Source organism: Lynx canadensis, chromosome B3, assembly GCF_007474595.2.
Source record: "Lynx canadensis isolate LIC74 chromosome B3, mLynCan4.pri.v2, whole genome shotgun sequence".
In the NCBI taxonomy this organism is placed as follows: Eukaryota; Metazoa; Chordata; class Mammalia; order Carnivora; family Felidae; genus Lynx; species Lynx canadensis.
In genome coordinates this window covers 1,720,813-1,746,553 of record NC_044308.2, presented here as the reverse complement: position 1 = coordinate 1,746,553, position 25,741 = coordinate 1,720,813, and the positions used below count along the sequence as shown (strand labels likewise).

General features: G+C 55.8%; 2 protein-coding genes and 1 long non-coding RNA gene across 3 annotated transcripts in view; all 3 read right to left on the bottom strand.

Annotated features, from left to right (window-relative positions):
• Positions 1-19,508, bottom strand: part of LOC115516164 (cell migration inducing hyaluronidase 1) — a 138,331-nt gene extending 118,823 nt beyond the window's left edge. Inside the window, exons 1-7 of the mRNA XM_030318585.1 lie at positions 19,468-19,508; positions 11,795-11,895; positions 10,967-11,634; positions 10,859-10,919; positions 10,409-10,651; positions 9,998-10,209; positions 9,763-9,895 (exon numbers count right to left, since the gene is read on the bottom strand). Coding sequence (XP_030174445.1) covers positions 9,763-9,895; positions 9,998-10,209; positions 10,409-10,651; positions 10,859-10,919; positions 10,967-11,634; positions 11,795-11,895; positions 19,468-19,508 — 1,459 coding nt within the window. The remainder of the gene's footprint in view (positions 1-9,762; positions 9,896-9,997; positions 10,210-10,408; positions 10,652-10,858; positions 10,920-10,966; positions 11,635-11,794; positions 11,896-19,467) is intronic.
• Positions 19,509-21,495: 1,987 nt separating this feature from the next.
• LOC116738129 lies at positions 21,496-22,611 on the bottom strand. The gene is made up of 2 exons (XR_004343735.1): positions 22,329-22,611; positions 21,496-22,149 (listed from the first exon to the last, which is right to left on the bottom strand). It is a non-coding gene; the product is annotated as an uncharacterized LOC116738129 (long non-coding RNA).
• Positions 22,612-22,844: 233 nt separating this feature from the next.
• Positions 22,845-25,741, bottom strand: part of ABHD17C (abhydrolase domain containing 17C, depalmitoylase) — a 50,306-nt gene continuing 47,409 nt past the window's right edge. The window contains exon 3 of the mRNA XM_030317231.1: positions 22,845-24,355. Coding sequence (XP_030173091.1) covers positions 24,136-24,355 — 220 coding nt within the window. The 3' untranslated portion in view covers positions 22,845-24,135. The remainder of the gene's footprint in view (positions 24,356-25,741) is intronic.

Sequence of the window (25,741 nt, the reverse complement as noted above, 5' to 3'; positions counted from 1 at the left end):
GACATTTGTGGGTGGATGTCGTTCCCTGAAATTCCCTGAATGCCTAATTACAAACGCCGGGCGCAGAGGAGAGGAAGCCACGGGAAGGTGGCCCCTGGGCCTCTGCAGGCCACACAGCAGAGGATCCGCTTCATACAGGGCAGAACCGGAGAAGCATTTCCACGCTGCCCCCTCTGTCCCTTCCCAAGGTGAGCCCCTCACAGACGCTCTGTTCCCGTGCCCCACCTGCTGCAGGCCAGCCCTCAAGGCAGTTAGGGATTTGCCCCAGAATCTGCGAAGAATTAGGAAGGCGCTTCCGGAGATCAGCACGAAGGCCAAAGGACAGAGGCCCGAACCCTCCTGACCCCACACTGAGGCCGCACAGGGAGCAGGGGATACATCAGTCTAGAAGGGCTCGGGGTCACGAGCCTCTGAAATTTTCCCTCAGAGGCTCGGAGCTCTGCCTGCAGAGGGACCGGGACTCGTGTTGTCAGAGACTCGGGCCGCCAATCCCCGAAACGTCTCCAACGTGATGCTCTCCCTCCTGCCCTCCACCCCCCATTGGCCGGGTTCCAATAGTTCCCCTTGGGCGGCCGAGGCCTCCTTCTTGCCCCTGCTGGACCCTGGCAGCCACGCTCCCCAGGGAGAGCGGGCGTCCTGGAGTGCACCTCCTGCCAAGAATACCACCCTCAGGACTGACGGACGCAAACCCAACCCAAACCACCTGCCACCAGGAACAAGGGTCTAACGTCCCCCTCCCTCGTCCAAGTCACCACGGTTGGAGGCCAGACTCCCTGACTCGGCTGTGAAGGACCGACCCCCCCCGCCCCCACCCTTACGATCTCTTTTCCAGGAACTCCTAGACCTTCCCCCAGACTCCTGTTTCCTGGATTCTCTGAACTTAGCTCAGACTATTCCTTCCTTCCGAAACCTTCTTCCTCTGCCCAGGAGACCGTACTCTCCTTCAAGAGCCAACCACACACTTCCTTCACCCCGGCCTCTTGCCTGCTGGTCAGTTTCCCCCGCGGGTTACGCATCAGCAATCTGTACCATGTTGTTCACACCTCGCTTCCAGCACAGACCACAGGTCGCTGAATGTCTGTCCGTCTGTCTCCCCGGCTAGACCATGAGCTCCTCCAGCACAGGGAGGTACGACGGAGCCATGTCTGAATCCCAGCTGGCCATCAAGAATCGGGGCATCCACCGGGAGTGCTGTGGACTTGAAATTAACTCTCCAGCTGCTTTCGTGTGAGTTACACTATCCCCAGAAACATGCTCTCTCAAAATTCAAAAACTCAAGCAACATCGGTCATCACTCAGAGAGAGGGCATCTGGACTCACACAGACGCGGGTCCCAGGTCCAACTCCATCAGCTGCCAATGTCCCTGCGGTGTGGCACCGTGGTTCAAGGCTGCTGAGTGACCGTGGGGGGGTGCCTCATGGAGGCCTCTCCATCCGACGCCTTGCTCGGGGCTGTCGGACGATCAAGTGATTGCATGCTGCCTGGAACCGGTAAATGCTCCGTAAGGCCGGGTTATCCATAATAATGACGAGAATGACCGCAGGGCCACCCAAGTGTAGACCCTACCCCGGCTGGTCGGGCTCCGGTTTTGTTGAATTTGCATCAGATCTATTCCGCCCGGAAATGTGTGCCCTTGGGAGCTGGGGCTCAGATGCAGAACTCATGCCTTCGTGTATTTAATAAATGTTTTGTGCCTACTATGTGCTAGGCCTTGGGAATAAACAGAACATGACAGTCTCTGTGTCCGAGCCCGGGGGGAAGGGGGGCCTGTCCCGAATGAAGAAATGCCTCTTTCTTGGGCTGAGATGAGGCCCTTTGTGCATCGTGGGAGGCAGATCCCAGCCTCCTGCCCAGAATGGCCTCCAGCGGGCCGTGTGCAAATCTGACGCTCACCACTCAGGGTGGACTCTCCCGTCTCTGTTCCCCTGACCTTGGGGAGGTGATGTCCTCGCGCAACCCAGCAGAGCAGAGGCTCACGTTTGTGCTTATTAAGCAAGATTCAATCAAAGCATCATCCTTTTTTTTAAATATGTTAAAAATAGTCTCTTATTTAAAGTAACTGTATATGGGGATGTTCAAAGTAAAAATGAACTTCACTACATGGTCATTCTCAGAAAATCCCAGGAAATGTTTATGTGTTACCATTTGTAACAACATTACCCAACGATCTTAAAATTCAAAACAGACTCCAGCTTTCTCCGCCACCTGGCGCATGCATAGACACAGCCCACAATTTTGTGGTCAGAGGAATCTCTGAGCCTCTCCAAAGGGGTGAACCAGACAGACACCGTGGAGAGGGCTGTGCCTTCTTATTTTTTAAAAATCATTTAAATGAGGACAAATTCTTGCATAGGGAAGTTCCAAAGCCAAAACCCGACAGCTGCTTTCTCTTTTGCTACCGGGAACTGAATTGAGAAATCTCATGAACTCGGTCGCTTCTGAAGAAGTCACGGATGCAGGGACACGTCGGCCCAGCAGAAGCTGTAAAACATTCTGGCATCGACCACTGCAAATTCGTTCCCTGCTCTGAAAACGAAGGGAAGCCGGGTTCGGGGCACGGGGAAAGCTGACAAGAACTCACCCTCCTCCCCACTTCTCCCTGGCAGGGCTCCGCCCCCTTCCCCTGACAGGGCTCCGCCCCCTTTCCCCTGGCAGGGCTCCGCCCCCTTCCCCTGGCAGGGCTCCGCCCCCTCTCCCTGGCAGGGCTCCGCCCCTTCTCCCTGGCAGCGCTCCGCCCCCTCTCCCTGGCAGCGCTCCGCCCCTTTCCCCTGGCAGGGCTCCGCCCCCCTTCCCCCTGGCAGGGCTCCGCCCCCTTCCCCCTGGCAGCGCTCCGCCCCCTCTCCCCTGGCAGCGCTCCGCCCCAAACCACATCAACAGTTGGGTTAACAGCCTGAGGGGAGGCACCGTCAGCGTCCCCAAAACCTTGTGTGCCTGGTCCCGGGCGCCGACCCCTACCCAGGTGGTGATAACGGCGGAACCGGCTCCAACGGCAAGGTCACCAGCGCGCCCCAACCAGGATGAGCCCGGGGGAGCGCTAACCGGGGTGACCCTGAGGCCGAGGCCAGCGCGCAAGATTTAAAAGAGCACCGAAAAACTCAGACTTTAATCCAGACAACGTTGCAGATGCCCCATTTCACAAATCGAAATTCCTGCAGCAAATGCATAGCGAACCAACCATCACGATTTTAAATAAAAACAGGGTCAGCGCGACTGAGTTTTCCCTTTTGCCTCCAGGGCCTGTATCGACTTAGGCTGTAGCGGTGCTCAGGCGGGCGCACGGGTCGGTGAAGTGTGGGGCGGCCGCAGCCGGGAAGAGAAAGAACCAAACCGCGCTCGCGGCTCAGCAACGTCGGGGGGGGGGGGGGGGGGGGGGAAACAACCTTTTGCTGAGTAACACGGAAATGGGTCTGAAACATATGGATTAAGTTCCTCCGAAAATAAACACGATTTTGAAAGGAAAGGAAAGGAAAAAGTACTTAGCCACTATGTTTGAGGTTTTCCTGAGCCCAAACCTTTGGAAAATTAGCATATGAGCAAATTACTCAGGGCAACACAGCTTTGAAACAGGCTTGTCATAAAACCACCAGTTTGCTTAATAACGTTTTCTTTTTTTAAACGGTTTGCCCAAATCTGCTCCCCTCCTCACTCCTCTTGAGGCTCCTTCCTGTTATTCTTTAGGGGAAGGAGAAAGCTTTGCACACCCGCTGTCAGCCTGGGGGGCTCTGGAGACCCAGGAACCGGGAGACTCGGTGGGGCTGAGCTGGGAATAACTGCTCCCGCCACACAGCACGGACAAGAGCCCGGGAAGAAGGCAGGCGGCTGACGTACTCGACCAGCGCTGGACGGATGCCCAGATGCCCTCCTCTACCAGCTCTGTACCCTCGGGCACCTGTGCCCTCATCATACACCAGCAGGCACCACTGCCCACCCCCCCCCCCCACCCAGGGGAGAGGACAGAGCCAGGCGTGGCCTCTGCATCTGGTGGACAGCTCAGGATCCCCGCGGGCCGCCCCCAGATGGTCCCATGGGATCTAGGGAACCAGGGTCTTTGGTCACCGATGCCAAGAGGTCAGGGTGACATAGGAGCCAGCCGACATCCAGCCCCTAGCAAGCGGGGACAGGCTAAAACCCCACGGTTTAGGGAGTCAAGGCCAAAGTTCAGGGTGTTCCAGGTCTGGACGTGGACGCGAGGCCAGATGCCCCAGATGCTGGTCGCCCACAGGCACCGCAGTCCCCCCCGACACTGCCCGGTTCGGCGGGCTGCTGGTCTGGCAGGCAAGCCCGGAAACGTCCCCTGCCACTTTCCTCCGCGGGCTCGTCACATAGCCAGCGGGGCTTTCCGGAGCTGGAGGTACCCTCTAAACTCTCGGCACTGACCATGCCTCACCTTGATCACCTGGCATCGGTCATATGATTCCGACTTTAGAGCTGGAAGGGGTTCTTCAGATCCCATCGGCGCGGGCGGGGTTCTCTCTGGGTCCCCCCCACCCCCCACTCAGAGCGTGGACCTCCTCCTTTGGGGCAGCTCTGTAAGAAGCACGCAGGGGCCGCAGCTTGACCTGGAACCTTCCACCTCACCCCAGGCCAGCAGAACTTATCCATTTCTATACTTCTGACTTACAGTCCCGTTCAAACCCCATTTTCAAAAACGTCCCACATTCAGATGTGGCTACCTCGGTGAGAAAGGGCGCAAGATCCTGGATGTTCAAGCTCTGTTTTCCTTCTTGCCAGCTTTTCTAGAATCCGAAGAATGGACAAGATTGACGGACAAAGCTGAAAATAAGAAGTCCGTATTCTGTGAGAAGCTCACGCCTGTCTTCACCTCCTGTGCCCGCTACAGCTTGAGTTTTCTTTTTTTCTTTAATGTTTATTTATTTTTGAGAGAGAGAGAGAGAGAGACAGAGCACGAGCGGGGGAGGGGCAGAGAGAGAGGGAGACGCGGAATCGGAAGCAGGCTCCAGGCTGCGAGCCGTCAGCACAGAGCCCGACGCGGGGCTCGAATTCACGGACCGTGAGATCATGACCTGAGCTGAAGTCGGACGGTTAAGCAACTGAGTCCCCCAGGCGCCCCACAGCTTGAGTTTTCTGAGCCAGCCCCTGTCACAGATCCTCACCCCTGGTAACCCACACACCCCATAGTTGTTAGATAGTCACATGCAGGAAAATTCTGGCTTCATTTCATTAAAAATTGTTGACACAGAACCCCGCGAGACATCCAGAACATTAAGATGTAGCCGGACAAACCACAATCATAGGAAGATGACATTATTAAATAGGATGGCCAAAAGCAAAATGCAATGATCCAGGACAGAGGGTTCAAACTGTGCTCCTTGGAACCCCTCGGGGGCCTCAAGATAAAAGCCCACTCCCAGCCACAGCCCCTTTTTATCTGATTTGTAAATCACAGTTAGTAAGATTTTGTTGGGGAAAAAAGCGTACGGTTAAAGTCATTTACAGTCACTAGTCTACGAGACTAAAGGCACCGAACGACTCTCTCTTCTGCCGGGTACAGCCCCAGGTCTGGGCAGGTAAGGGGCGCTGTGCCCGTGAGAGGCTGAAGGTAGTCAGAGGCCCAAGCCTGCCTGTGCTTCTGGATCTTTCCCCGCGGCCTTTTCCCTATGTGGAACGCCTTCTGAACTCCCCTCCCCAAACCTCACCTTCGCCTCTTGGGAAAATTCCTATAAATTTCTGCTAGTCCTTCCAGATGCACGGTATGGCCCCTTCTCAGGGAAGCTTCTAGAATGTCTCCCAGCTTCACCTGCCCTCAGCAGGCCCCCCGCCCACCACCCCTCCTGACCCGTGTGTCCCTGCCCCCATCACACCCGCCTGGAGACTTCTGGCTTAGGTGTCCGCTCCTCCAGCGAGGCGGGCAGCTTGGAGGGCAGGGCCCACGGATGACCTCTGCCTCCCCGGTGGCTAACCCAGGGCCCGCGTGTAGAGATGATCAAAAGCGCCTTGGGCTGACCCGCATCCCTGGGAGGAGCCGCTCATCCCCACAGGGAGGGGGCCTGAGGAAGATAATTGAGGCTTAAATGTCATTTTTAGGTTCAAAACGCAGTTGTGGGGCGCCTGGGTGGCGCAGTCGGTTAAGCGTCCGACTTCGGCCAGGTCACGATCTCGCGGTCCGTGAGTTCGAGCCCCGCGTCGGGCTCTGGGCTGATGGCTCGGAGCCTGAAGCCTGTTTCCGATTCTGTGTCTCCCTCTCTCTCTGCCCCTCCCCCGTTCATGCTCTGTCTCTCTCTGTCCCAAAAATAAATAAAAAACGTTGAAAAAAAAAATTAAAAAAAAAAAACAACGCAGTTGTGACTTAGAGTCAAGGGAAGTCATCTAAATGTAAACACGCCTTCTCTGTGTCTGGAACCAGAGGGAGAGGAGACCCCCCGCCCCAGAGTGATCTCTTAATTCCAGCAAAATTACACTCAGACGCCTCCGCCAAGCAAAGACGGATTGCCATTTGCACAACGGTCCCACACTTAAAAGTGACTCGGCTCAGAGCGCTGGGAAATTTATTATGACAAGGGACAAGGGATTCAAGATATTTAGTCGACCGATAAGACGCTTTAGAAGCAACAATAGTCACCTCCGAGAATGTGAGGGGTCGGTATAAGGTCACCAGGGGGACACAGGCCAGCTGGACCGCAGGCGCTCAGACACCAGAAACCCACAGGGCACACCCGGAAGTGCCCAGGTCGAGGACAGGAAGGTGCGGGTGTCCCCGCTGGCACCCCACAGGGGGCTCCGTGGACCAGCGCAGACTCTCAGCCCCCCACCCACCCAGACCGGCCAATGGGAGCGAGCTTCCTAACCCGGTCCCGAGACTCGTTTGCCTATTCAAGTCTCAGTCCCGCATCCATCCTGCCTCAGAAGCAGGTGCCATCTGCCGGTGCCACGAGGAGCCAGACTGTCCGGAGCTGGCGACCTGCTCGGAGTGAGTACGGGGCCGGGGGGACGGCTGTGCTCGCCAGGGCTCCCTCACCCGCAGGGGGTGGGCTCGCTGAGCCCACGAGCCTGGAGAGGGGCCCTGGAAAAGCAGCAGGGTGGGGAAGGGTGTTTCCTGGCCCCGAGGGAGCCGAGCGGAGAGCAAATGTATATTTGATGACATTTCTCTGCAGGCAGTCTCCCTTCTGAAGAGCCAGGTTTGAACAAAGCCTGGCACCGGAGCAGACGGAGGACAGGAGGACAAGGGAAGGAGCGGGAGACCCACCAGAGGGGCTAGGATGGCCCCTGGAGGGAGCGAGCGGGGCCGGGGGGCGGGGGCAGAGGCACAGAGACGAACGCCGTGAGAGCCACCACAGTCCTACCCCCTCTAACACAGTTTCCGTGTGTCGGGCTCTTGGGGAAGGAGGCTCAGGGCCCAGGTGAACACTGTGAAAAAGGCACTCAGCACTGAGAAGGGCCCCTCTGTGCCCACTACCCCTCCTAACGCTCTCTTGAGCCACAGCTACAAATGCAGGATGCACTCGCTCTACAGACGGTGCCGCCCTGCAGACACCACAGAAGGGGGCCACTCAAGCAGCGGGGTTCAAGGGCCGTATGCGCCCCTCTCAGCCTGCTGCCCCCCCCCCCGCCCCCCGAATGCCGCTCTTGCCATCAGACTGGTCTGTCCCGGAGACTCAGCCCCTGCTGTTGTGCACAGAGTGCCACGGGGCCCGCGGAGACCCCCTCTCCCTCCTACACCTGTTCCTCCCCTCGTTGGCCCCGCATTCCAAGAATGTTCTGTAGTCCAGTCGTCTTCCTACCAGAAAGCTGCGCGCTGGGGACCGGAACCCGCAGGGGAGTCCAGAGAAGACAGCCAGCCCTTCAAGGTCAACTGGGGTTCAGCCTCCTGCTCCGTTCACATCGCTGCATCGCCGGGCAGGCGAAAATGACCGAGAGACTCCCAGCATCTGTGGACTGCATCCTTGAGCTTAGAGGCAGGGGGCTAAAGAGTCTTCTGATCTGCTGAGGAAAATAAATAAATAAGTAAATAAAACTAATAGACAGGAAACGTAGGAGGACTAGAATGTGAAACTGGCAGAAACACACACACACATTTTGGGGGAAAAACTCTAACTGTGAGATTGGGCCCGTTATAATTCCATTATCCAAACTTCACGCTCTCAGTGACATATACCAGGCAGAACCCCCACGTGCAGCGCTGCGTCCTGGGCGGTATGTCACAGCCCCCGGCAGGGCTCCACCAGGAAGGGGTGTGCTTCCTGCCAGGTCGCGAGCGCTCGCGGGCTTCCTAGACCAGGCGCTGCCCAGGGGAAGAGACCCTCGTTCCATCCCGCACAATCCAGAAGTGGGGGCCGTGGAAGCCACTCCCCCGACAAGACCCAAGAGAACTCCTTGCCCCCCACCAGCAGGACAAGGAGGCCCCCTGGAGGTCCCGCCTTCTTCGAGAGAAGGATCCGGGAGAAATAATCCTCCAACCCAGGGAGCTATGACAGTATTTTGAAAACGACTCACTTTGTCTTTCTTCCAAGTGCATACAGGTGAGAAACGCAGGCGGCTGACTCGTCTCACAAAAATTCTTCCATTTAGCTTTCAGTGAGATTTTTGTTGGCACTGGGATCAGCTTCGACACGGGCATGACTTTTGTCAACCAGTTCCCCAACAGGAACATTAAGCAGGGTTTGGAGTCTGTGTCAAACGATAGCAGGTTAGAAGAGAGAGAGAGAGAGAGAGAGAGAGAGAGAGAGAGAGAGAGACAGCAGAGGGCAGAGGGCTGGTGATTCAAAACAAATGCACAACTGCCTTTAAAATGCACCTGTAACCACCACCAACTTAAGAGCTTTCTCTGTGCTCAGCTAGGGGCTAAATGCTTTCCACTTAGTTCTCATCAGCAATTCTGCAAGAGAGACTGTGTGGTCCCATGTGACAGACGAGGAAACAGGCACAGAGCTTAAGTGACTGTCACAAAATTACATACGCTGCCTCAAAAAAAAAAAAAAAAAAAAGGTGCCTGATTCTTTTTACTCTCCACGGACCTCCATCGGTCACAACCGGAAGCCGACCTTGGAAGTTTCTTACGATTTTCAAGTAAAGGCAGACACACACTTCTGCACAGGTGCACATATACAAAAGGAACACACAGAGCCAGTGCCGTTTCTCATCAGAGAAAGGAGATGTTTAATTTGCACAGATACGAACCCCTACAGGTTCTCTCCTCCCTGTTTCCAAGCAACCAACTTGAAAAATCATCAACTGGGCTCCAGAGGAACCTTTAGAAGCTTCCTTACGAGTGCCATGCACCCTGCAGAAAACCATTAGGATCAGAAGCGAGTACAGTTGCGTTCCCAAATGCATCTGGACACATTCTCTAGAACTTGCTCTGGCCGGAGTCTCCTGCATTCCGTCCCTGTGACTCTGAAACTAATGTATCTTCCCAAGATCAAATTTACTAAATAACTTAATGGAACGTAGCAAGACCCTACGCGGTGCACAGGAAGCGGGCTGGGCGGTTCCTAATTAGGTCTGGCATTATCTCACTGCCTCAGTCGGATGCTCGGGCGTCACACATTTATGACACCTCTAAGGGACCTCAAGAGGTCCTTTTTGAGTGCCACAAAAAAGCCAGGGACGCCCTGTCCCCCAACACCATACCAGAGGTCCCGGACAGAGTTCACCTGCACGCTGATCTAGGTCCCAGTCACAAGCCCTGGCTCCCTCCCGAGTGGCTCCTGCCGCCTCGGGACAGGATACAGAGGGCTCTCAAAACCTAGCTGTCCCTCTCCTCCCGCCTGTCGCCCCAACGCCTGGAGTCTGGGAGGACGCACCTTCCCGAGACCCAGGGCCGCACACCCGGAGTGGAGGAAGTGGCTGGGAGCTGTCCATGGTGGCGCCGCGCCTGGGCACGCAAAGCCGCGGGTCCCCAGCCCCGGGGCGCGCCCGGCATCCCTCTCCAGACCGCTGGAATGGAGACTCGCTCCCAGGCTCACCATCTCCGGGATGGGGCTGCAGCCAGGCGCTGGCTCACACATCAAAAGATTAGTTTCAAAACAGAGTTCTCACCTGTGGGCAACGCTGGCTGCGCGGAGCGAGACTCAGGACCTCAAAGCCGGCTGCTGGAGGCGCGCCTGGACGGCCGCCGTGCTGGACGCTTGGGGACCGGCGGCGGCGGTCTCTGAGAGCTGAGAGTCTGCGGCTGACGACCTCGGGCGCACTGGGCGCCTTTCTCCAGAGCACATGCGTGCCGCCGGGTCCATTCCAGAAGGTCTCTGGCCCTGGTTCCCGGAGCGGCGAGCCGGAGACGTGGCCGCAGCCCTGGCTTGCGCTCTGCCAGGTCCCTGCCTTTCCTCCCAACCTAAGGTAACCTTTTCTGGAGCCGACGTCCCGTGCCAGGCACCACCAAACCCTCTCCCGGCAACGCCGGGTTTGGAGTCTCAGTCTAAACATCAACAGGGGCCGTCAACTTCTTTTCACATCCGGTCGCCTCCCGCGCCAGCGCGACGCGGGGAGCCCAGCGCGATCCGGGGGTGCGGGAGCCAGAGGCGGCGGGAGGCGGAGGGGGGCCCAGGAGGAAGAGCGCGCGGGGCCGAGCCGCAGGGCGCAACGTGGCCAGGCGCACACGCGCTAGTGCACAGTGTGAGCGGCCGGACCCGGCGACCCGACCCTCGGAGCGGTCCCTCGCCCGCCAGCCAGCGTCCCGGGAGCAAGACTCAGCCACTGAGAAGGGGGGAACGCTACGGAAAGCAAGAGCACCCCCCCCCCCCCGCGCCGGGTGCGCTCCGTGGACGCCGGCGCCCCCGGCACCTGCTGCTTGCACAGATCACACGGGCTCGGTGAAATCTCACAGAGGACAGTGACAGGGGCGCGTGCCCATCAACGGACGCTCGGACGGACGGACACACAGACAGACAGACAGAGGCGCACCGCAGAGCAGCGAGCGGACGGGCTGACCGAAGCCACCGACGGGCGACGTTTTCCCGCGACCCTGCCCCCGCACCGAGCTCGGGGCGTCCGCGCTCCCGGCCCTCTTACCTCCGGGTCCGCGGCGGCGACGGCGGGCGGCGACGGCGGCGGCGGCACGCCTCCCGGGCCGTGAGCGCGGCTGGCAGGGGCGGTGCGGCGGCCCCAGCCCAGGGCCCCCGCGCGCTCCGGGACGTGCGCCGGCGGAGGGGCGGCTGCGCCGGAGAAGCGAAGGGCTCCGCGCACGGCCGGCCGCGCTCTGTTCCGGACGCCCCGCGCCTCCCGCGCCCGCCAGTCCGGCCCCACCGGCCGCGCCACGCTCCGCTCCCCGGCGCCCCGGCCAGAGCGGCGGCTTTTATAGCGCGCGGCGGCTTCCCTGCGCCGCGCCGGCCGGGCTGGCTCCGCCCCGGGGCCCCCAGGCGCCCGCCCCGGCCGACGCCCTCGGCGAGGTGGGGCGGGGGACCCCGGCGGGCTCTGGCGGCCCGCTCCGGGAGGCGCAGACCCGAGCCCGCCGCCGCCGCCGCCGCCGGGGGATGGCGCCAGAGCCCGGGCGCCGAGGGCCGGCCGCTCGAGGGGTGGGGGCGTGGGGGTCGGGGCGGGCGGGCGACCTCCGACCCCGCGAGGCGGCGGGCGAGACGTCCTGCGTGCGCCCGAGCGGCCGCGGGGTGGGGGCGGGGCTGGTGAGTCGCTGGCTCTTCTGCCGGGGTTTACTTCTGAAAGCGTGGCCTTGGAGAGGGATCCTGGGATAGGGACCCGGTGTTTGCAAGCGGAGTCAGCCGCGCCCGGCCGTGCGGCTGCGCGCACGGCTGGGGATCAGTCCTCCTCGCCAGCAAAGTGGGTTCCGTGAGGCTTCCTCGCGGCCCTGCTGGGATTTCACCGGGGGCGCGGGAGCGCGGGTACCCCGCACGTAGTAGGTGCTCAGCGAGTTCCACTCCTTCCGGTGTCCAGACCAAGGCCCTCCAGGGTCAAAGCCAGCACGGATGGCTGCTGCAGCTTCTCCCCTGCCGGAGGGAGCGCTACAAGTAGAAAGAGCCCGGGCCGCCCCCCCGGGGCACCTGGAGTCATCTCTCAATTCTGCCACGAACTTACTTGCCGTGTGACCCGGGGTCACCTGCCCCCCCTCTCCGGGTCTCTGCGTGTTTGTTGTTTGTAAAACGAGGGCCTTGGCGCCAGTGCTCCGTCCCTTCCACTTTTCTGGCGCTTACAACCCGCCCCTTCCACCCGGCTGACCGGCCTCCTCCTAGAAGATGCACCTGCCCTGTGAGGGCCACAGCTGTGCTGGGAAGGTCCTCGTGCTAAGGCGGCAGTCGCCGGCCCCGTGAATCTGCCGCCGGGCTCTGAGGCCGAGCTGTAGGCAGAAGCTGCGGGCGTCCGCCTGCCGGGCTGGGGCAGAAACGCCGGTTCCCTGGCCAAAGCAGGGAAGTCCTGCATTCCTCTCCAGGCCTTTCCCACAAAGCTGGTCTTGACCCTCACCGGGGCCCCTGACTGTAATTCTCAGCCCTTCCTTGACTTCTTGAAAGGTAGGGAGCTGGGTCTTATGGTGGGCACCTGTCCCCCACCTCTCCTTTCCAGCGAATGTAGACGGAACCCACCCTTGTCCCCTGCTCCTCATATCATGATCTCTGGTTGCTTTCCTTTCCCAAGGGGGACCCCCCCTCCCCGCCCCAGATGCCAGGACCCACAAACATTTGAACGATGCTGAGCATCTGGCCTAAGCAGGAAAGGTCGGCTTCCAACCAGTCTCGCTGGGAGCAGAGAGCTACGGGGGAGACTTCGCTTCTCTCCCATCAGCAGAGAGCAGACCTGAGGCCTGCAGGGCATATGCTCTTGGCTGAGAGGTCTGCTCCCCGGGCACCGAGACACAAAACAGTAAAGGCGGACTCCTGTCTGGTGACGGGCCCTGAGAATTACTTAGTCACGTTTGCCCGAAGCACAGAAACGCCCAGCACATTCCTCTGGTGTCCAGCTTTACTTTATCACAGACCAGGGCCCCGGGCGAGAGGGTCGGGCTGATGGATCGTATGCAGGCTCCGCGTGTCTGAAACCAGAGCTCCCCGGGGCCTTGCCACCCGGCGCGGGATGGACGGGGTGTGCCGGGCGACCCTTTGTGGCCCACTGTCGGCAGGGTTGCCCGGAGGAACGGCTAGCCACCCCTCCCTCAAGCCACCCGCTTGCCCTCGCGAGTGCAGAGAGCAGCTGGTTAAGAGGGCCGCGTTAGTTTTTTGCTTCTTATCGGAATCCCCCCCCCCCCCCAGGGTCTGCAGGGAGAGGGGAGATGCCCTTCAAGGGTGGGACTCCGCCCAGAAAGCCTGCCCTTTGGCCTCCCCCGCGGGGGAGATGGAACCCGTCGGCCACGTCCTCTGTATCCAACGGCCTGTCTGCTCACCGCTCCCACACCCTGCCCGGGTCTGGCGTTTTCAGTCAGCTGGAGGGGTGCAAGTCTGTCCCCCCAGAGCGGGGGCCACCGCAGCCCATCTGCCGACGGGCAGAGCCCGGCCCCGGCCCCGCAGCAGCCCACCTGTGCCACGTCCGAAAGGCTGACCACACCTGTGGCTCCCACGCCCAAGCCTCCAGATGAGGTTTTCCCGGGAACACAGCAGGCACACCCGAGGAGGGGGGCGGGGCGTGGGGGGATGGGAGGCAGAACGCAGCTGGGGGAAGGAGAGAGTGGGCTGCTGGCTGCCAGGCTTCCAGGAGACCCCACGAGGAATAAAACGGAGACGTCGGGTCTCCCGATCACGGGCGCACTTAAATTCTACCGACAGGGGTCGCCCTTGCACACCAAGCCTGGAGCTGGCTTCTGAAAAAGGGAGACTCCCGGCCCCGTTCCCCGGAGCCAGATTTCCAGGACTAATAGCTGCTCAGTTCCTGTCTTGTTGGATGCGGATGAGGTGGCCGGGCCAAGAAGAGACAAATACTTAATTTTTCTGGTGAGTGGAGGTCTGTGCTGGAATTCGGGACGGGAAATCTTAGAACGCTGGCCAGGCGCTTGCAAGGTCTGGGAGCGGATTTCCACATCTCCCTCTTCAAACTCATCACCGCCAGAGAGGAAGAACATCCTCCCCTGTGGTTTTTTAATATCTGGTATTTTGCACAGACTCCTGTGTGCATGCGATGTGTTCACATCACGTATTTCTTTTCCCTAACTGCAAAGATGATGTGTGTTTCTTGCAGGGGGGGAAAAATAACTTAGGAAGTTCAGAAAATGGACCAAGGAGAGACCACCTAATTGCAAACCTAAGGGGCGTATATTACAAGAACTTTGCAGAATGTACAACAGCACGAAGGGAAAATATCACTGCGGCTCAGAGATCACCACTGTGAACTTGGAGTAGACAGCCTTCTTTCGCACGCAAGTTACATACACAGACACGTATGCGAACACACGCGTAAATTTTCCGTGCGTAGTTCACTGTGTAGCTCAAAGCCTTTCTTCACCAGCCTGCACGTCCTGCGGAAGAGGAGCCCGAGCCCCTCAAGTTCACTGCTTTAAAAAAAAAAAATTAGGGGCGCCTGGGTGGCGCAGTCGGTTAAGCGTCCGACTTCAGCCAGGTCACGATCTCGCGGTCCGTGAGTTCGAGCCCCGCGTCGGGCTCTGGGCTGATGGCTCAGAGCCTGGAGCCTGTTTCCGATTCTGTGTCTCCCTCTCTCTCTGCCCCTCCCCCGTTCATGCTCTGTCTCTCTCTGTCCCAAAATAAAAAATAAAAAAAATAAAAAAAAACGTTAAAAAAAATTAGAATACCTTAAAAAAAAATAAAGAGTAAGGATAAATTTTATGTACTAAAATAAAAAATTAGGGGTGCCTGGCTGGCTCAATCAGAAGGGCATGTGACTCTTGATCTCGGGGTCATGAGTTCAAGCCCCACGTTGGGTGTAGAGATCACTGAAATAAACAGATAACCTTAAAATTTGTTTAATTTTTTTTTAATGTTTCATTTATTCTTAGAGCATGAGTGGAGGAGGGGCAGAGCGAGAGAGGGACACAGAATCCGAAGCAGGCTCCAGGCTCTGAGCTGTCAGCACAGAGCCCGATGCGGGGCTCGAACTCACAAGCCGCGAGATCATGACCCGAGCCGAAGTCGGACGCTTACCCGACTGACCCCCAGGCGCCCCAGAGGGGGGAAAAAAGCAAATAATCTTTGAAATGGGAAAAACAATCATGTCATATATAGTCCTAAGCCTCTTTTCACGTAATAATATACCATAAACATTTCCCCAAGTCTTTTTTTTTTTTTAAAGTAATCTCTATCCCCGACATGGGGCTTGAACTCATGACTCTAAGATCAAGACTCACATGCCCTACGGACGGAGCCATCCAGGTGCCCCCACTTCCCTAAGTCCTAAGTCTCTTTCAACATTAATTTTAGGTGGTATATACCATCTCCTAATATGGACATAATTTATATAATCAAGCCCCTGTTCCTGATTCCAGTATTGTATTTTTTGTTTCATTTTTTTTTTTTAATTTTACTTTTAAGTAGTCTCTACACCCAATTTGGGGCTCCAACTCATGACCCCAAGATCGAGAGTCATGTGGCCTACTGCCTGAGCCAGCCAGATACCCCTGACTCCAGCATTCGAAATAAGGCTGGGATTTTGAATATATTTGCACTTCTCTTTCGTTATTTCCTTGGGAGAAATTTACGTTTGCAGCAGCTCGCAGCCAAGTTACCCACTAGGAAAGTCAGACCAACCTCCACTCCCCCGATCCACACAGGAGAGGGCCTGTTTCCCTGAGTCCCGATGCCCAGAATTGCTGTTCTTTGACTCATTGCCAATATGGCAATAAATATATATATTTATAAATATAAATATGCCACATCATACTCGCCAGGATGCTGCCATTTTAACAAACACAGAAAATAGCAAGTGTTGACGGGGATGTGGGGGGACCGGGCACTACCGGTGAGAAAAGAAAACGATTCAGGTACCATGGAAAATAATACGGCACCCTTAAAAAAATGAAAACCCAAACTACCACGCCATCCAGCAATCCCGCAAGTGGGGACACATCCAAATGAACTGAAAGCAGGGTATTGAGGAGAGATCTGTACTCTGGTCTTTGTCGTCGCATTATCCACGGTCGCCCAAAGCCGGAAATAACAAGGGCCCGTCGACGGAAGAACGGATAAACGAGATGCGGTCTGTACCTACGATGGAATGTTATTCAGCCTTAAAAGGAAGGAAATCCTGACTCAGGCCACCGTGTGGATGAACCCTGAGGACATCATTCTCAGTGACATGAGCCAGTCACAGAAAGACAAAACCTTTACGTCTCCTCTTTTACGAGGCTCCCAGAGTGCCCGAGTTCAAGGGTGGGAGGCGGAATGCGGCGGCCAGGGGCCGGGGGACGGCAGTGGGAGCTGGTGTTTAATAGAGAGTTCCCGTTCTGCAAGATTAAAAACTTCTGGAGACGGTTTGCCCAGAATATACGCAACACTATCAACTGTACCCTTTAAAACGGTTAAGTTGAAAAATTTTGTGCTATCTGGATTTTACCACAATTTCAAAAGGAAAAAGAAAGGAATTACAAAGAAATTATGGCTGGAGGTTTCCTTCCAGAATGGACGATGCTTCTCCAAAACCTTCCAGTTTACTTCTCACATGGAACAAAGTCTACTGCGAGCGGCCTCCGTCACCACCCCGCTCCCCGGCTCTCCTGCCCCTCCCTGTTTCTTCAGCACACCAGACACGCTCCAGCCTGAGGCCCTTTGTCCTGGCTGTTCCTTCTGCCGGAAACGCCCTTCCCACACCCTGCCCCTCTCTGGAATTCTGCGCGACCGCTTCCCCGACTTCATTCAGGCGTCTACTCCAAAATCACAGGTAAGACCGCTTCCCCGACTTCATTCAGGCGTCTACTCCAAAATCACAGGTAAGACCGTTCTTTTCCATCCTCCTGCACACCGAGTCTCCAACACCATCACTCCCAGCCCATCCCCTTACCCCGATTTATTTTCCTTTTCTTTTTCCTTTTTTTAAAAAAATTTTTATGTCTACTTTTGAGAGAGAGAGAGAGAGAGAGAGAGAGAGAGAGAAAATGCAAGCAGGGGAGGGGCAGAGAGAGAGAGAAGGAGACACAGAATCTGAAGCAGGCTCCAGGCTCTGAGCCATCAGCACAGAGCCCGCCGCGGGGCTCGAACTCACGAACCGCGAGATCATGACCTGAGCCCAAGTCGGATGTTTAACTGACTGAGCCCCGCCCCCCAGGTGCCCCTCTTTGTCCTTTCTTAATTGTCCCACTACCACTGGGGCAGTGTGAATGCTAAAGGATCAGGAATAGAGTCGTTTTATTAACCGCCGTGCCCCCTCCGCCCCCGCGCCTGGAACAGTGTCTCCACAGGAGAGCAGACACTGCGTGCGTATGTGTGCACTGACTGAATACATTTGGATTACTGAATTACAGCATCAGTCGTACAAGCGCCCACGGCAGAAGGTGGATCCAGTAAACACGATTTGTCTTTGATCTTTCTCCAAAGATCAACTAACTCACTTTCAACTCCATAACGTCGTTGGGAGACGGTGTGTTTCGTTGGAAGCCCCCGTGACCGTATTTGAGGAAAATCGGGGCCCTGCTCCAAAGAGGCCTCCGCACCGATTTCCTAACGGAAAGCCCCAGGCCACCCTTCAGGACACCAGACGTTGCTGCCCGGGGCTGGGGGGGGGGGGTATCTTTTCTGGCCTCTCCCCACCCTGAGCTCTCATGCAAGCTCGCAGGGGATTCTGTGTTGGAACCCCAGCAGCGCGTGCACCCCCGTCCCGCCCCCCACCTCCAGCCGCGAGCTCCGTGGCAGAGACGCGTCTCCCCCGTCTCTCTGTCCCCGGGCTGGCACGACCAGAGACTGAGCGAATGAATGCTCAGCAGACGCGGAAGCCAACAAATAACCACCTCTCCACTGAGATTTACACGCTACGCCCGAAGAGAAATTTCCCAGCACGAACAATAAATACGAACCACGCTGGTTAAATACTCTAAGTAATTCCCAGACAACCAAGGAGCACATTAGCGGATGCTCTCAGCTCCAAGTGTCCTCCGTGGCTTCAGCGGCAACATGACACAGGCATTGATCTTTTCCTGTGATGCCCTGAAACCTTCCGCCTTCTTTCCAGAAGTGTACAAGTGCACCCCGTAGGCACGGACTGTGCTTAAACTGTCGCCAAATCAATCTCTCCTCTGAGGCAATTCTCCCCCCTTGTGTCACCTCTTGTACAACAGCGAAGGGGCGGGACTAACCTGGATGTGCAGACGGAAAGCCTGAAGACCCCAGGCGAGCCCCACCTGCCCACAGGTGTGTGTGTGTGTGTGTGTGTGTGTGTGTGTGTGTGTGAAATGAATAAGCATTAAAAAACAATGTGAGTGCCTCTTCAGGACGCCACTTCCTGGCTCCTCACGGCGCCCCACCCCATGCACTCAAGATGCTGTCTACCCTGTACCTGTTAAGGGGCGTGGGCGCCCGTGGGCTAAAGCCACCAGCTAGCCTGGGGTGTCGAAGGAAGACATCACCACAGTGCATCTGGATCCGTCCCTGGCCAAGCAGTGAGCCCAGCACAATGATGGTCTCGTACCGAGCGAGCAGGGCGGGGCTCAGGGACTCGTGGACTCTCACCAGCGGGAGATTTTAGGGACCGAGTGACCCTTTGCCAAGGAGGCTTGGTCCCTGGAGCCAGGCTGTGGCCGACTGGCCGGCCTTCAGGAGCTGGGAACCCACTGTAGGAAGGCGTCACTGATGGACAGCTTTAAATCCTGTTCTCTTGGTCACCTGTTACTATGGCCGCAAACCGTAGTGTTGCCTTGAGCAGGGGAGTACAGGAGCTGTTCTCGATAGGACCCCTTTTTCATTTCAACGTCAAATAACCTGGCTCAGAGATTTTCAAATTTTAACACGAACCGAATCCGATCGCCCACGGGGCTTGTTCAAGCGGACCCCTGAGCGCCCCACCAGCTCCGCCGTCCCCACCAGGGGTTCTGATCGAGCGCGGCTTGTGTGGCCCCGAGAATCTGCCCTGGGAGTGAGCTCTCAGGCAATGCTGAGGCTGCTGGCCCAGGGACCCCCACTTTGAGAACCACCGGCCTACCGTGACAGGACTTGAGCGTAAATTATTGGCCGGTTAAAAAAATGCCTCGCAATAAAATACCAGGAAGTCTGAAAACGACGTGCGTGGATTTGTACAATGGCCGTCAGTCACAGCCACGTGCGAAGCAGTTACTCCTTCTACAGATAACAGTGAGAAAGCGTGAGTTCGAGGACGCGGGGCAGGAAAGGGTGTCCTCTACCCACACGCTCCCAAGAGGCCCCTCGCTAATGTTCTGTTTCTCCAGACCCTGATCGCTAGTGGTCTCGGGGAGCCCAGTGCATCCTAGGCTCTTGCGATCCTCACGCTAATGTTATGAGAGAAGTACTCAACCGTCCTTATTTTACGGGTGAGGAAACCGAGGCACGGAGAGGTGCAGCGGTGTCCCTGAGACAGGCAGCTAATAGCCGGTGGCACTCAAGTTCAAGCTCAGGTCGACAGGTGGATTCCACAGGTGGAATGCTGAACCACTTACCCTCTCAGAAGGCTAAATGCTTTCTCACCTCCTCCCCGTGTTTATCGTCTCCTTTATGACGCACACCATGATTGGCTTATTTTATTTGTTTCCCTGTGTCTTGTCTGTTTCCCCTCCCAGAATATAAGCTCCCAGAGGATGGGGGCTTTGACTTCATGACTGCCTCATCCCCAGAACCGAGCAAAGTAGAGTTTGGGGTCATAAATATGGTTGGATGAAGAATGAATGAATGAACGAATGAATTCCGCGCGTCGTTCGGCTTGATAGACGAGCTCCGATTGAAAGAATATTACATTTTGTTTTTTCTAGTGGCCACTAATTATGCACCGAGTGGTCTTGTTTTTAAGGAGAAGCCCCCCTGCGTCTTGCCCTGGGAGGGACGAGGGTCCGTCATTAAGGAGCCAGCCAGCGGGCTGTGCAGAAGGAGAAGCATTCCCCAGCCCGGTCAGTCTGCCCTTTTGTTTGTTTGCCTTTCCTTAAATGACTCCGAGAACTTGATGGCACGGGCACGGACGTAGGTGGGAGGCCCGAGGTTCCTTCCCAGATGGAGGCCGGTACGTCGCGGGGTCCCCTCTGAGGAGTGGGGTAGTGACGGGGGAGCGACGAGGCGAGAGAGACCCCCGGCTTTTCACTTCGTGTCCCGTAGAGCTGTACTCTCCCCCGTGAGCATGCGTTATCTTTGGAGTAAAACACAGCCGACAAGCAGCATTAAAAGGAGAATGTGTAAGACAGGGACTGGCGAACGAGAGCCCGCGAGCCGAATCTGGCCCACCGCCCGGTTTTATCAGTCAGGTCATTGGAGCACGGCACGTGCCCTCATTTCAACGTCTACGGTGCAGCCGTGACACATTGGGAGGCTGAGTGTGGGGACCATGTGGCCCCGGAAGCCGAAAACATGCGTTATCTGACCCTAGAAGGGAAACATTGTCTGACCTCTGATCTAAAGTCATTTAGCACAGGGGCGCCCGGGTGGCCCAGTCGGTTAAGCATCCGCCTTCGGCTCAGGTCATGATCTCACAGTTGGAATTACCTGAGAGGCTAATGTTGGGGGTTCCAGCCCCGCGTCGGGCTCTGTGCCGACAGCTCAGAGCCTGGAGCCTGCTTCCGATTCTGTGTCTCCCTCTCTCTCTGTCCGCAACCCCCCCCCCCCCCCCCCCCCCCCCCCCCCCCCCCAGGCTCTGTCTCTGTCTCTCTCTCAGAAATAAACAAACATGAAAAAAAATAAAGCCATTTAGTATACATTTCTTACAGGTGTCCCCCGACAGAAACGAGGCGCAGAGAAGCAGTTCACAGAACCAGGCTCTTTGCGCCCACGAGGGAGGCACCCACCTTCTGTCTTGTTAGCGGGTCCAGCAGCTTCCAGGCTCTGTTCTGAGCATAGGCAGGAACCATAAAGCAACTCCGGCTCCAAAGCAAAACCACCCTTCCCTCTCCTTTCCAGGAACGCAACGTCTGCTCGCATATCTGATGGGGCGTGCATCAGTTGGAGGTGGGGGACTTGGCTTCTGGCCGGACGGCAGACTGATGACCCTTGTCCTGCTGGATTTTGCTTCGCGGCACCTGCTACTACTTGGCGTGTTATACATTTATGGGCGCATGATACCGCTGTCCCGCTACCGCCGGACTGAAAGCTTTCCCGGGTGAGGGGTGCAGGCAGAGTGATTTCTGTGCAAAGAGCATGATATACGGAGACCGCCTGGATATTTGCTGCTATCGGAATTAACGTATTTATCGATTTCTTCTTGTGCTTTAGAGAAACAATGCTTTGATGTATTTTGAGTCTACTGACTAAAGTACTAACAAAGCCAGCAAACACACGCACACACGCACGCACGCACGCATGCACACCCCACAATAGTCTGGCTTTAGAACATATTCAGCTGTTTTTGCCATGTTTTCTACCTTTTTCATTCTTTCTTTTCATCTGTTTTTTTCTTTCTTTCCTTTTTCTTCCTTTTCTTTCTCCTTCCTTCCTTTTGCTTGCTTGCTTGCTTTCTTTCTTTCTTTTTCTTTCTCCTGTCCTTTTTTCTTTCTTTTTTCCTTCCTTCCTTCCTTCCTTCCTTCCTTCCTTCCTTCCTTCCTTCTCTTTTGTTCTCTTTTCTTTCTCTGTCTCTCCCTCCCGCCTTTTGCTACAGTCTTTTGTGTAATTTTCAGCAGTGAGGGTAATGCCTACTATGGCTAATTCCCAATCTAAAGCAAAAGAATGCTTCTGTTGTTTACCTGCTCAGTAAAACACCTGCTGTTTTGTTTTGAGAGAATCTCTGTGTATGTTCCCTCCTATTCTTGGGTTGGTAAGAGTTCCGCTTCCTGTCCCTCGAGCTCTACCTGACTGGGCAGGCAAGGCTCAGGCGAACCCAGTCCAGCAAATCCCACCCAAGACAACACTGGGGTCGATGCCCTCTTCCCTGTCTGTTCTCCTTTGCACCCGGCAAATCACCCGCATGGTCTTTATCTCCTCACCAGTTCACGCATCTGCTTGCGGAGATTTCTTCCACGTTATTCAGTAATGTTCGCTTTTTTCTACTGGGAGGCTTGGTCCGCATCCCAAGTCCATCTTACGGCAGAAAACACAAGGGACCACGCCTCCTAGGTGCATTACTTGCACGTGTTACTCTCGTGAATGGGGTCTCTCTCGGGGTCCCCACGGTAACCGCGCACACCATCCTCAGGGGAAGGCTGTCCCCATGTGCAACTCCGGCAAAACTGTCCCCTTGGTTTTGGGAAAGGAGTCAGGAGTCAGAAAACATAAGCTACTTGGAGTGGATACAAACAAGTCACATCAAGGCTCCCCCTTACAGGCACCACCTAGTACTAGAAGTCTCGAGGCTCCCCCTTATAGGTACTGACCTAACACCAGACGTCTCAAGGCGCCCCCTTACAGGTACCCACCTAAAACCAGGAAGTAGCCTGCCCTGTGCTGGAACACACATTCACGTGAGCTCGCCCTGTCCCCTTCCACCTCCATTTTGCCAACGCTCCCTCTTTCCGCACGCTCAGGCGGTCCGTCCCCAGAGCTGAAGACGAGCCTCTGTCACTTGCTCTTCTTCCGGTCAGTGGTCAAAGGGCTGAAACGACTATGGACCACAGTTGATTCGCGTTTTCCAAAAAGCAGGCACCACTCCCCCCCCCCCCCCCCGCTCCCCCCGGCCGCGGTGGCTTCATCACCTGTTTCGTGCCCAGGACCCACCGCAGACTCTGCCGGGGGGGTCCCGGCTGCACTTTACTGCCACTCGCCGGACGCCCTGGCTTCTTCCAGAGTCCGCTCGGGTCTCTGGCAGGACAGAGGCACACGCCCTGCGGGAGGCAGTGAAATCGGAAAGCCCCGAGGGTTTCTTCTTGAACAACATAGCGTTTTCTCACTCGTGACTGTCTCTGACGCGGAGAGGAAGGAAAGGACGGCGGGAGTCACGCTCTGATCCGTGCATTCTTTATTCCGTGGCCAACCGCCGTGCTCTCTCCACACCACAGTACACAGACTGGCAATCGTTCGCGATCCAGCTGTACAACAATCTGAGGCTTACAGTACATTTAAGGCTTTTAAATTTGAAGAGAAAAATGAAATCAAAACCGAGGAACCCCCCCAACCCAAACCCCCAACCAAGATGAGCAATGTAGCAATTTTTAAGCATCTTCCATTTCTGATGCTTACTCGGTGCAGCTCCAGTGTCAAAACCCAAGTAACTCCTAAACTAAAAGGATTAGTTGAGTGAAATTTCCATTACACAAGTTGTTCAAAGCATCAACTTGTAATTTTTTTTTTTTTTTGTCTTGGAAATGTTATAAAATTTTTTTAATAGCAAAACATAGGAATAAAAACATATTAACAAAATGTATTCAATCATTTACATTACAAACGAGGGATCTCAGTTTGCCTTGTAGCCCGACAAAAGGAAATTACCCATTAAGAATCTATATGCACAATGCAATTGCAAATATGTACAGTACTTTTAAAAAAGTCCTACCAGGAGGGCTTCACAGAAGGAAAGTCGGCTAGGCTCTGTGTTAGACCAACCGGACCGTCAGAATATTAAAACTCTGTGGACTAGTAATAAATTTATGCTTAAAAAAACCCCAGTTTCCTTTTGATGAAGAACATTCCAGTTATGTTTACACGGTTCCAGTGGATAAACCTGTTCGTGATCGTGCCAGTAAATCACCCTTGGGCTGGTCTGTTTGGGGTAAGAGATCAGCCTGTGAACGAAACTTAGCAAAGGAATGAATTCTCATCACCCGAGTTTTCCGGTTGTATTCTAATCACAGCTTCACAAATGGATCGAACCCACGAATCCAGTGGCCGGAAAAAGAGCCGCGTGTCAAATACTGAGAACACTGGTGGGGAGAGGGCTGAGTCCTGCGTTAAGGGAACCGTGACCGGTGGGGACAGCGGGGCGACAGACGTGAGCATTCCCCACACAGCACGGGAAAACCGACCGTCGGGCACCCAGCTCCCATTCCCCCCTTCCCGCCAGGCGGGGGACGCTGGCTGCCACCAATGTTCGGTTTAGCGTGCTGTGTGAACGAGGAGAGCCGCCTCCAGATTCAGAAGGCCGGGACTTCCTCAGCAATTTGATTGGAACACCGAAAGGCGGGCGCTTCCCCCGTGGCTGTCACGCCGTCACCGCTGCCCAGTTCAAGCACGTGCGAAACAGAGGACTCGTGTGTTCGCAGTAAATGAGGTACGATCAAGGCGCCTTCTTCAGGAATTAGGCAGTTCGTGAGATATGAACTGTTTTAGTCTGTCCAGGTATTGTGCGTAAAGTTCTATGTCGTTGTGTCCGGCCCCTTCCACCCAGAGGGGCTCCACGGCTCGGGGACAGCGCTCGTACATGGCCAGGCCGTGGGAGAAGTCGATGACCTCGTCCTCTGTACCGTGGATGACCAACACAGGAGAGGTGACTTTAGAGATCTTGTCAATGCTGCAAAAGAGAACGGGGCGGGGAGAAAAAGGGCTCCGTTAGTGACGCCCCAGGGAAGATACGTTGCACCTAATGTAACCGGATCGGCAATCACAGGTGAGGAAGGATAATACCTTCCTAGTAACTCATTTTTTTTTTTTAAGTAAACTTTTCGGGGGTGCCCGGGTGGCTCGGTTGGGTGGGCGTCCGATTCTGGGTTTCAGCTCAGGTCATGATCTCGCGGTAGGTGAGTCTGAGCCCCGCGCTGGGCTCTGTGCTGACAGCATGGAGCCTGCTTGGGATCCTCTCTCTCCTCTCCCTCTCTGCCCCTCCCCTGCTCTCTCTCAAAATAAATAAATAAACTAAAAAAAAAAAAACCAAAAAACAAACTTCTCATTTTGCGATCATCTTGGATTTCCAGAAAAGGTGCAAAGATAACAGAGTTCCTGTGCGCCCCAGCCCGTCTCCCGTAAGGCTCACACCATACATTGCCACGGCACGATTGTCGGAACCAAGAAACCAATGTCAGCACGTCACCGTAACCTAAACTCCAGACCTTGCTTGGGTTTTTGTTAGTTTTTCCACTGATGCCCTTTTTCTGTTCCAGGATCCGGTCAAGAACACCATACCGCATTTGGTCACTGTGTTTTCGTTAAAGTATTTCATTAGAAACAGAGCGGCTAAAAGCCTCCGGACTAACCATCCAGTAACTAATATTTCGGACATATTCATGTTTTGGAGAGAGGATTTCTTTAAAAAAATAAATAGGCCAGAACTTAGCATGTCCGCCAGAGCGTCTCTTCGGAAAGCTGAACACCTAATCCACACGGCCCAGGGTCTCCGTCTTCTTGGCGAGACGGCTTCAGAATCGATGGACAAGATCCCCACAAACCTCACTTCCTAAGTGCTGATGCCTCGCTTTCCATAAACACTGTGCTACTTAGCATTGTAAACACAATGCAGCGCCTAGCTTTGAGTCCGAATGATTTCGGACGGTTGACAAGAATCAAATCTACCTTCAAAGGATGGATATTTGAGGCTCCCCAAAGGAATGTGCTGCCGGGTCCGGAGACATTTCCCGAAGAGAAGCTCAAGACCTTAAGCCTCGTTGGCCGGCTGGGCAGGCGACTTCGCCCACGGACGGACCCCCGCTTAACCTGTGGACGCGGCAAGAGAGGCGGATCTGGCCGGGTGTCCTCCCCAGAGTCCCCCGCCCGTGACTTCTTTCTGTGTTTGGTCCCAGCCACAGCTACCGAGGAGACAAAGTGTTACCGTCTTCGGGGACCCCGCTGCTGAAAGAGTAAACGACTTCCACAGCCAGGCGCTTTGCCCTTTCCGTACAACACCTGCCTCACTCTCCAACGAGCAAGGAGGAGACAGGAAAGCCCACCTCCCGGTAACCACGGA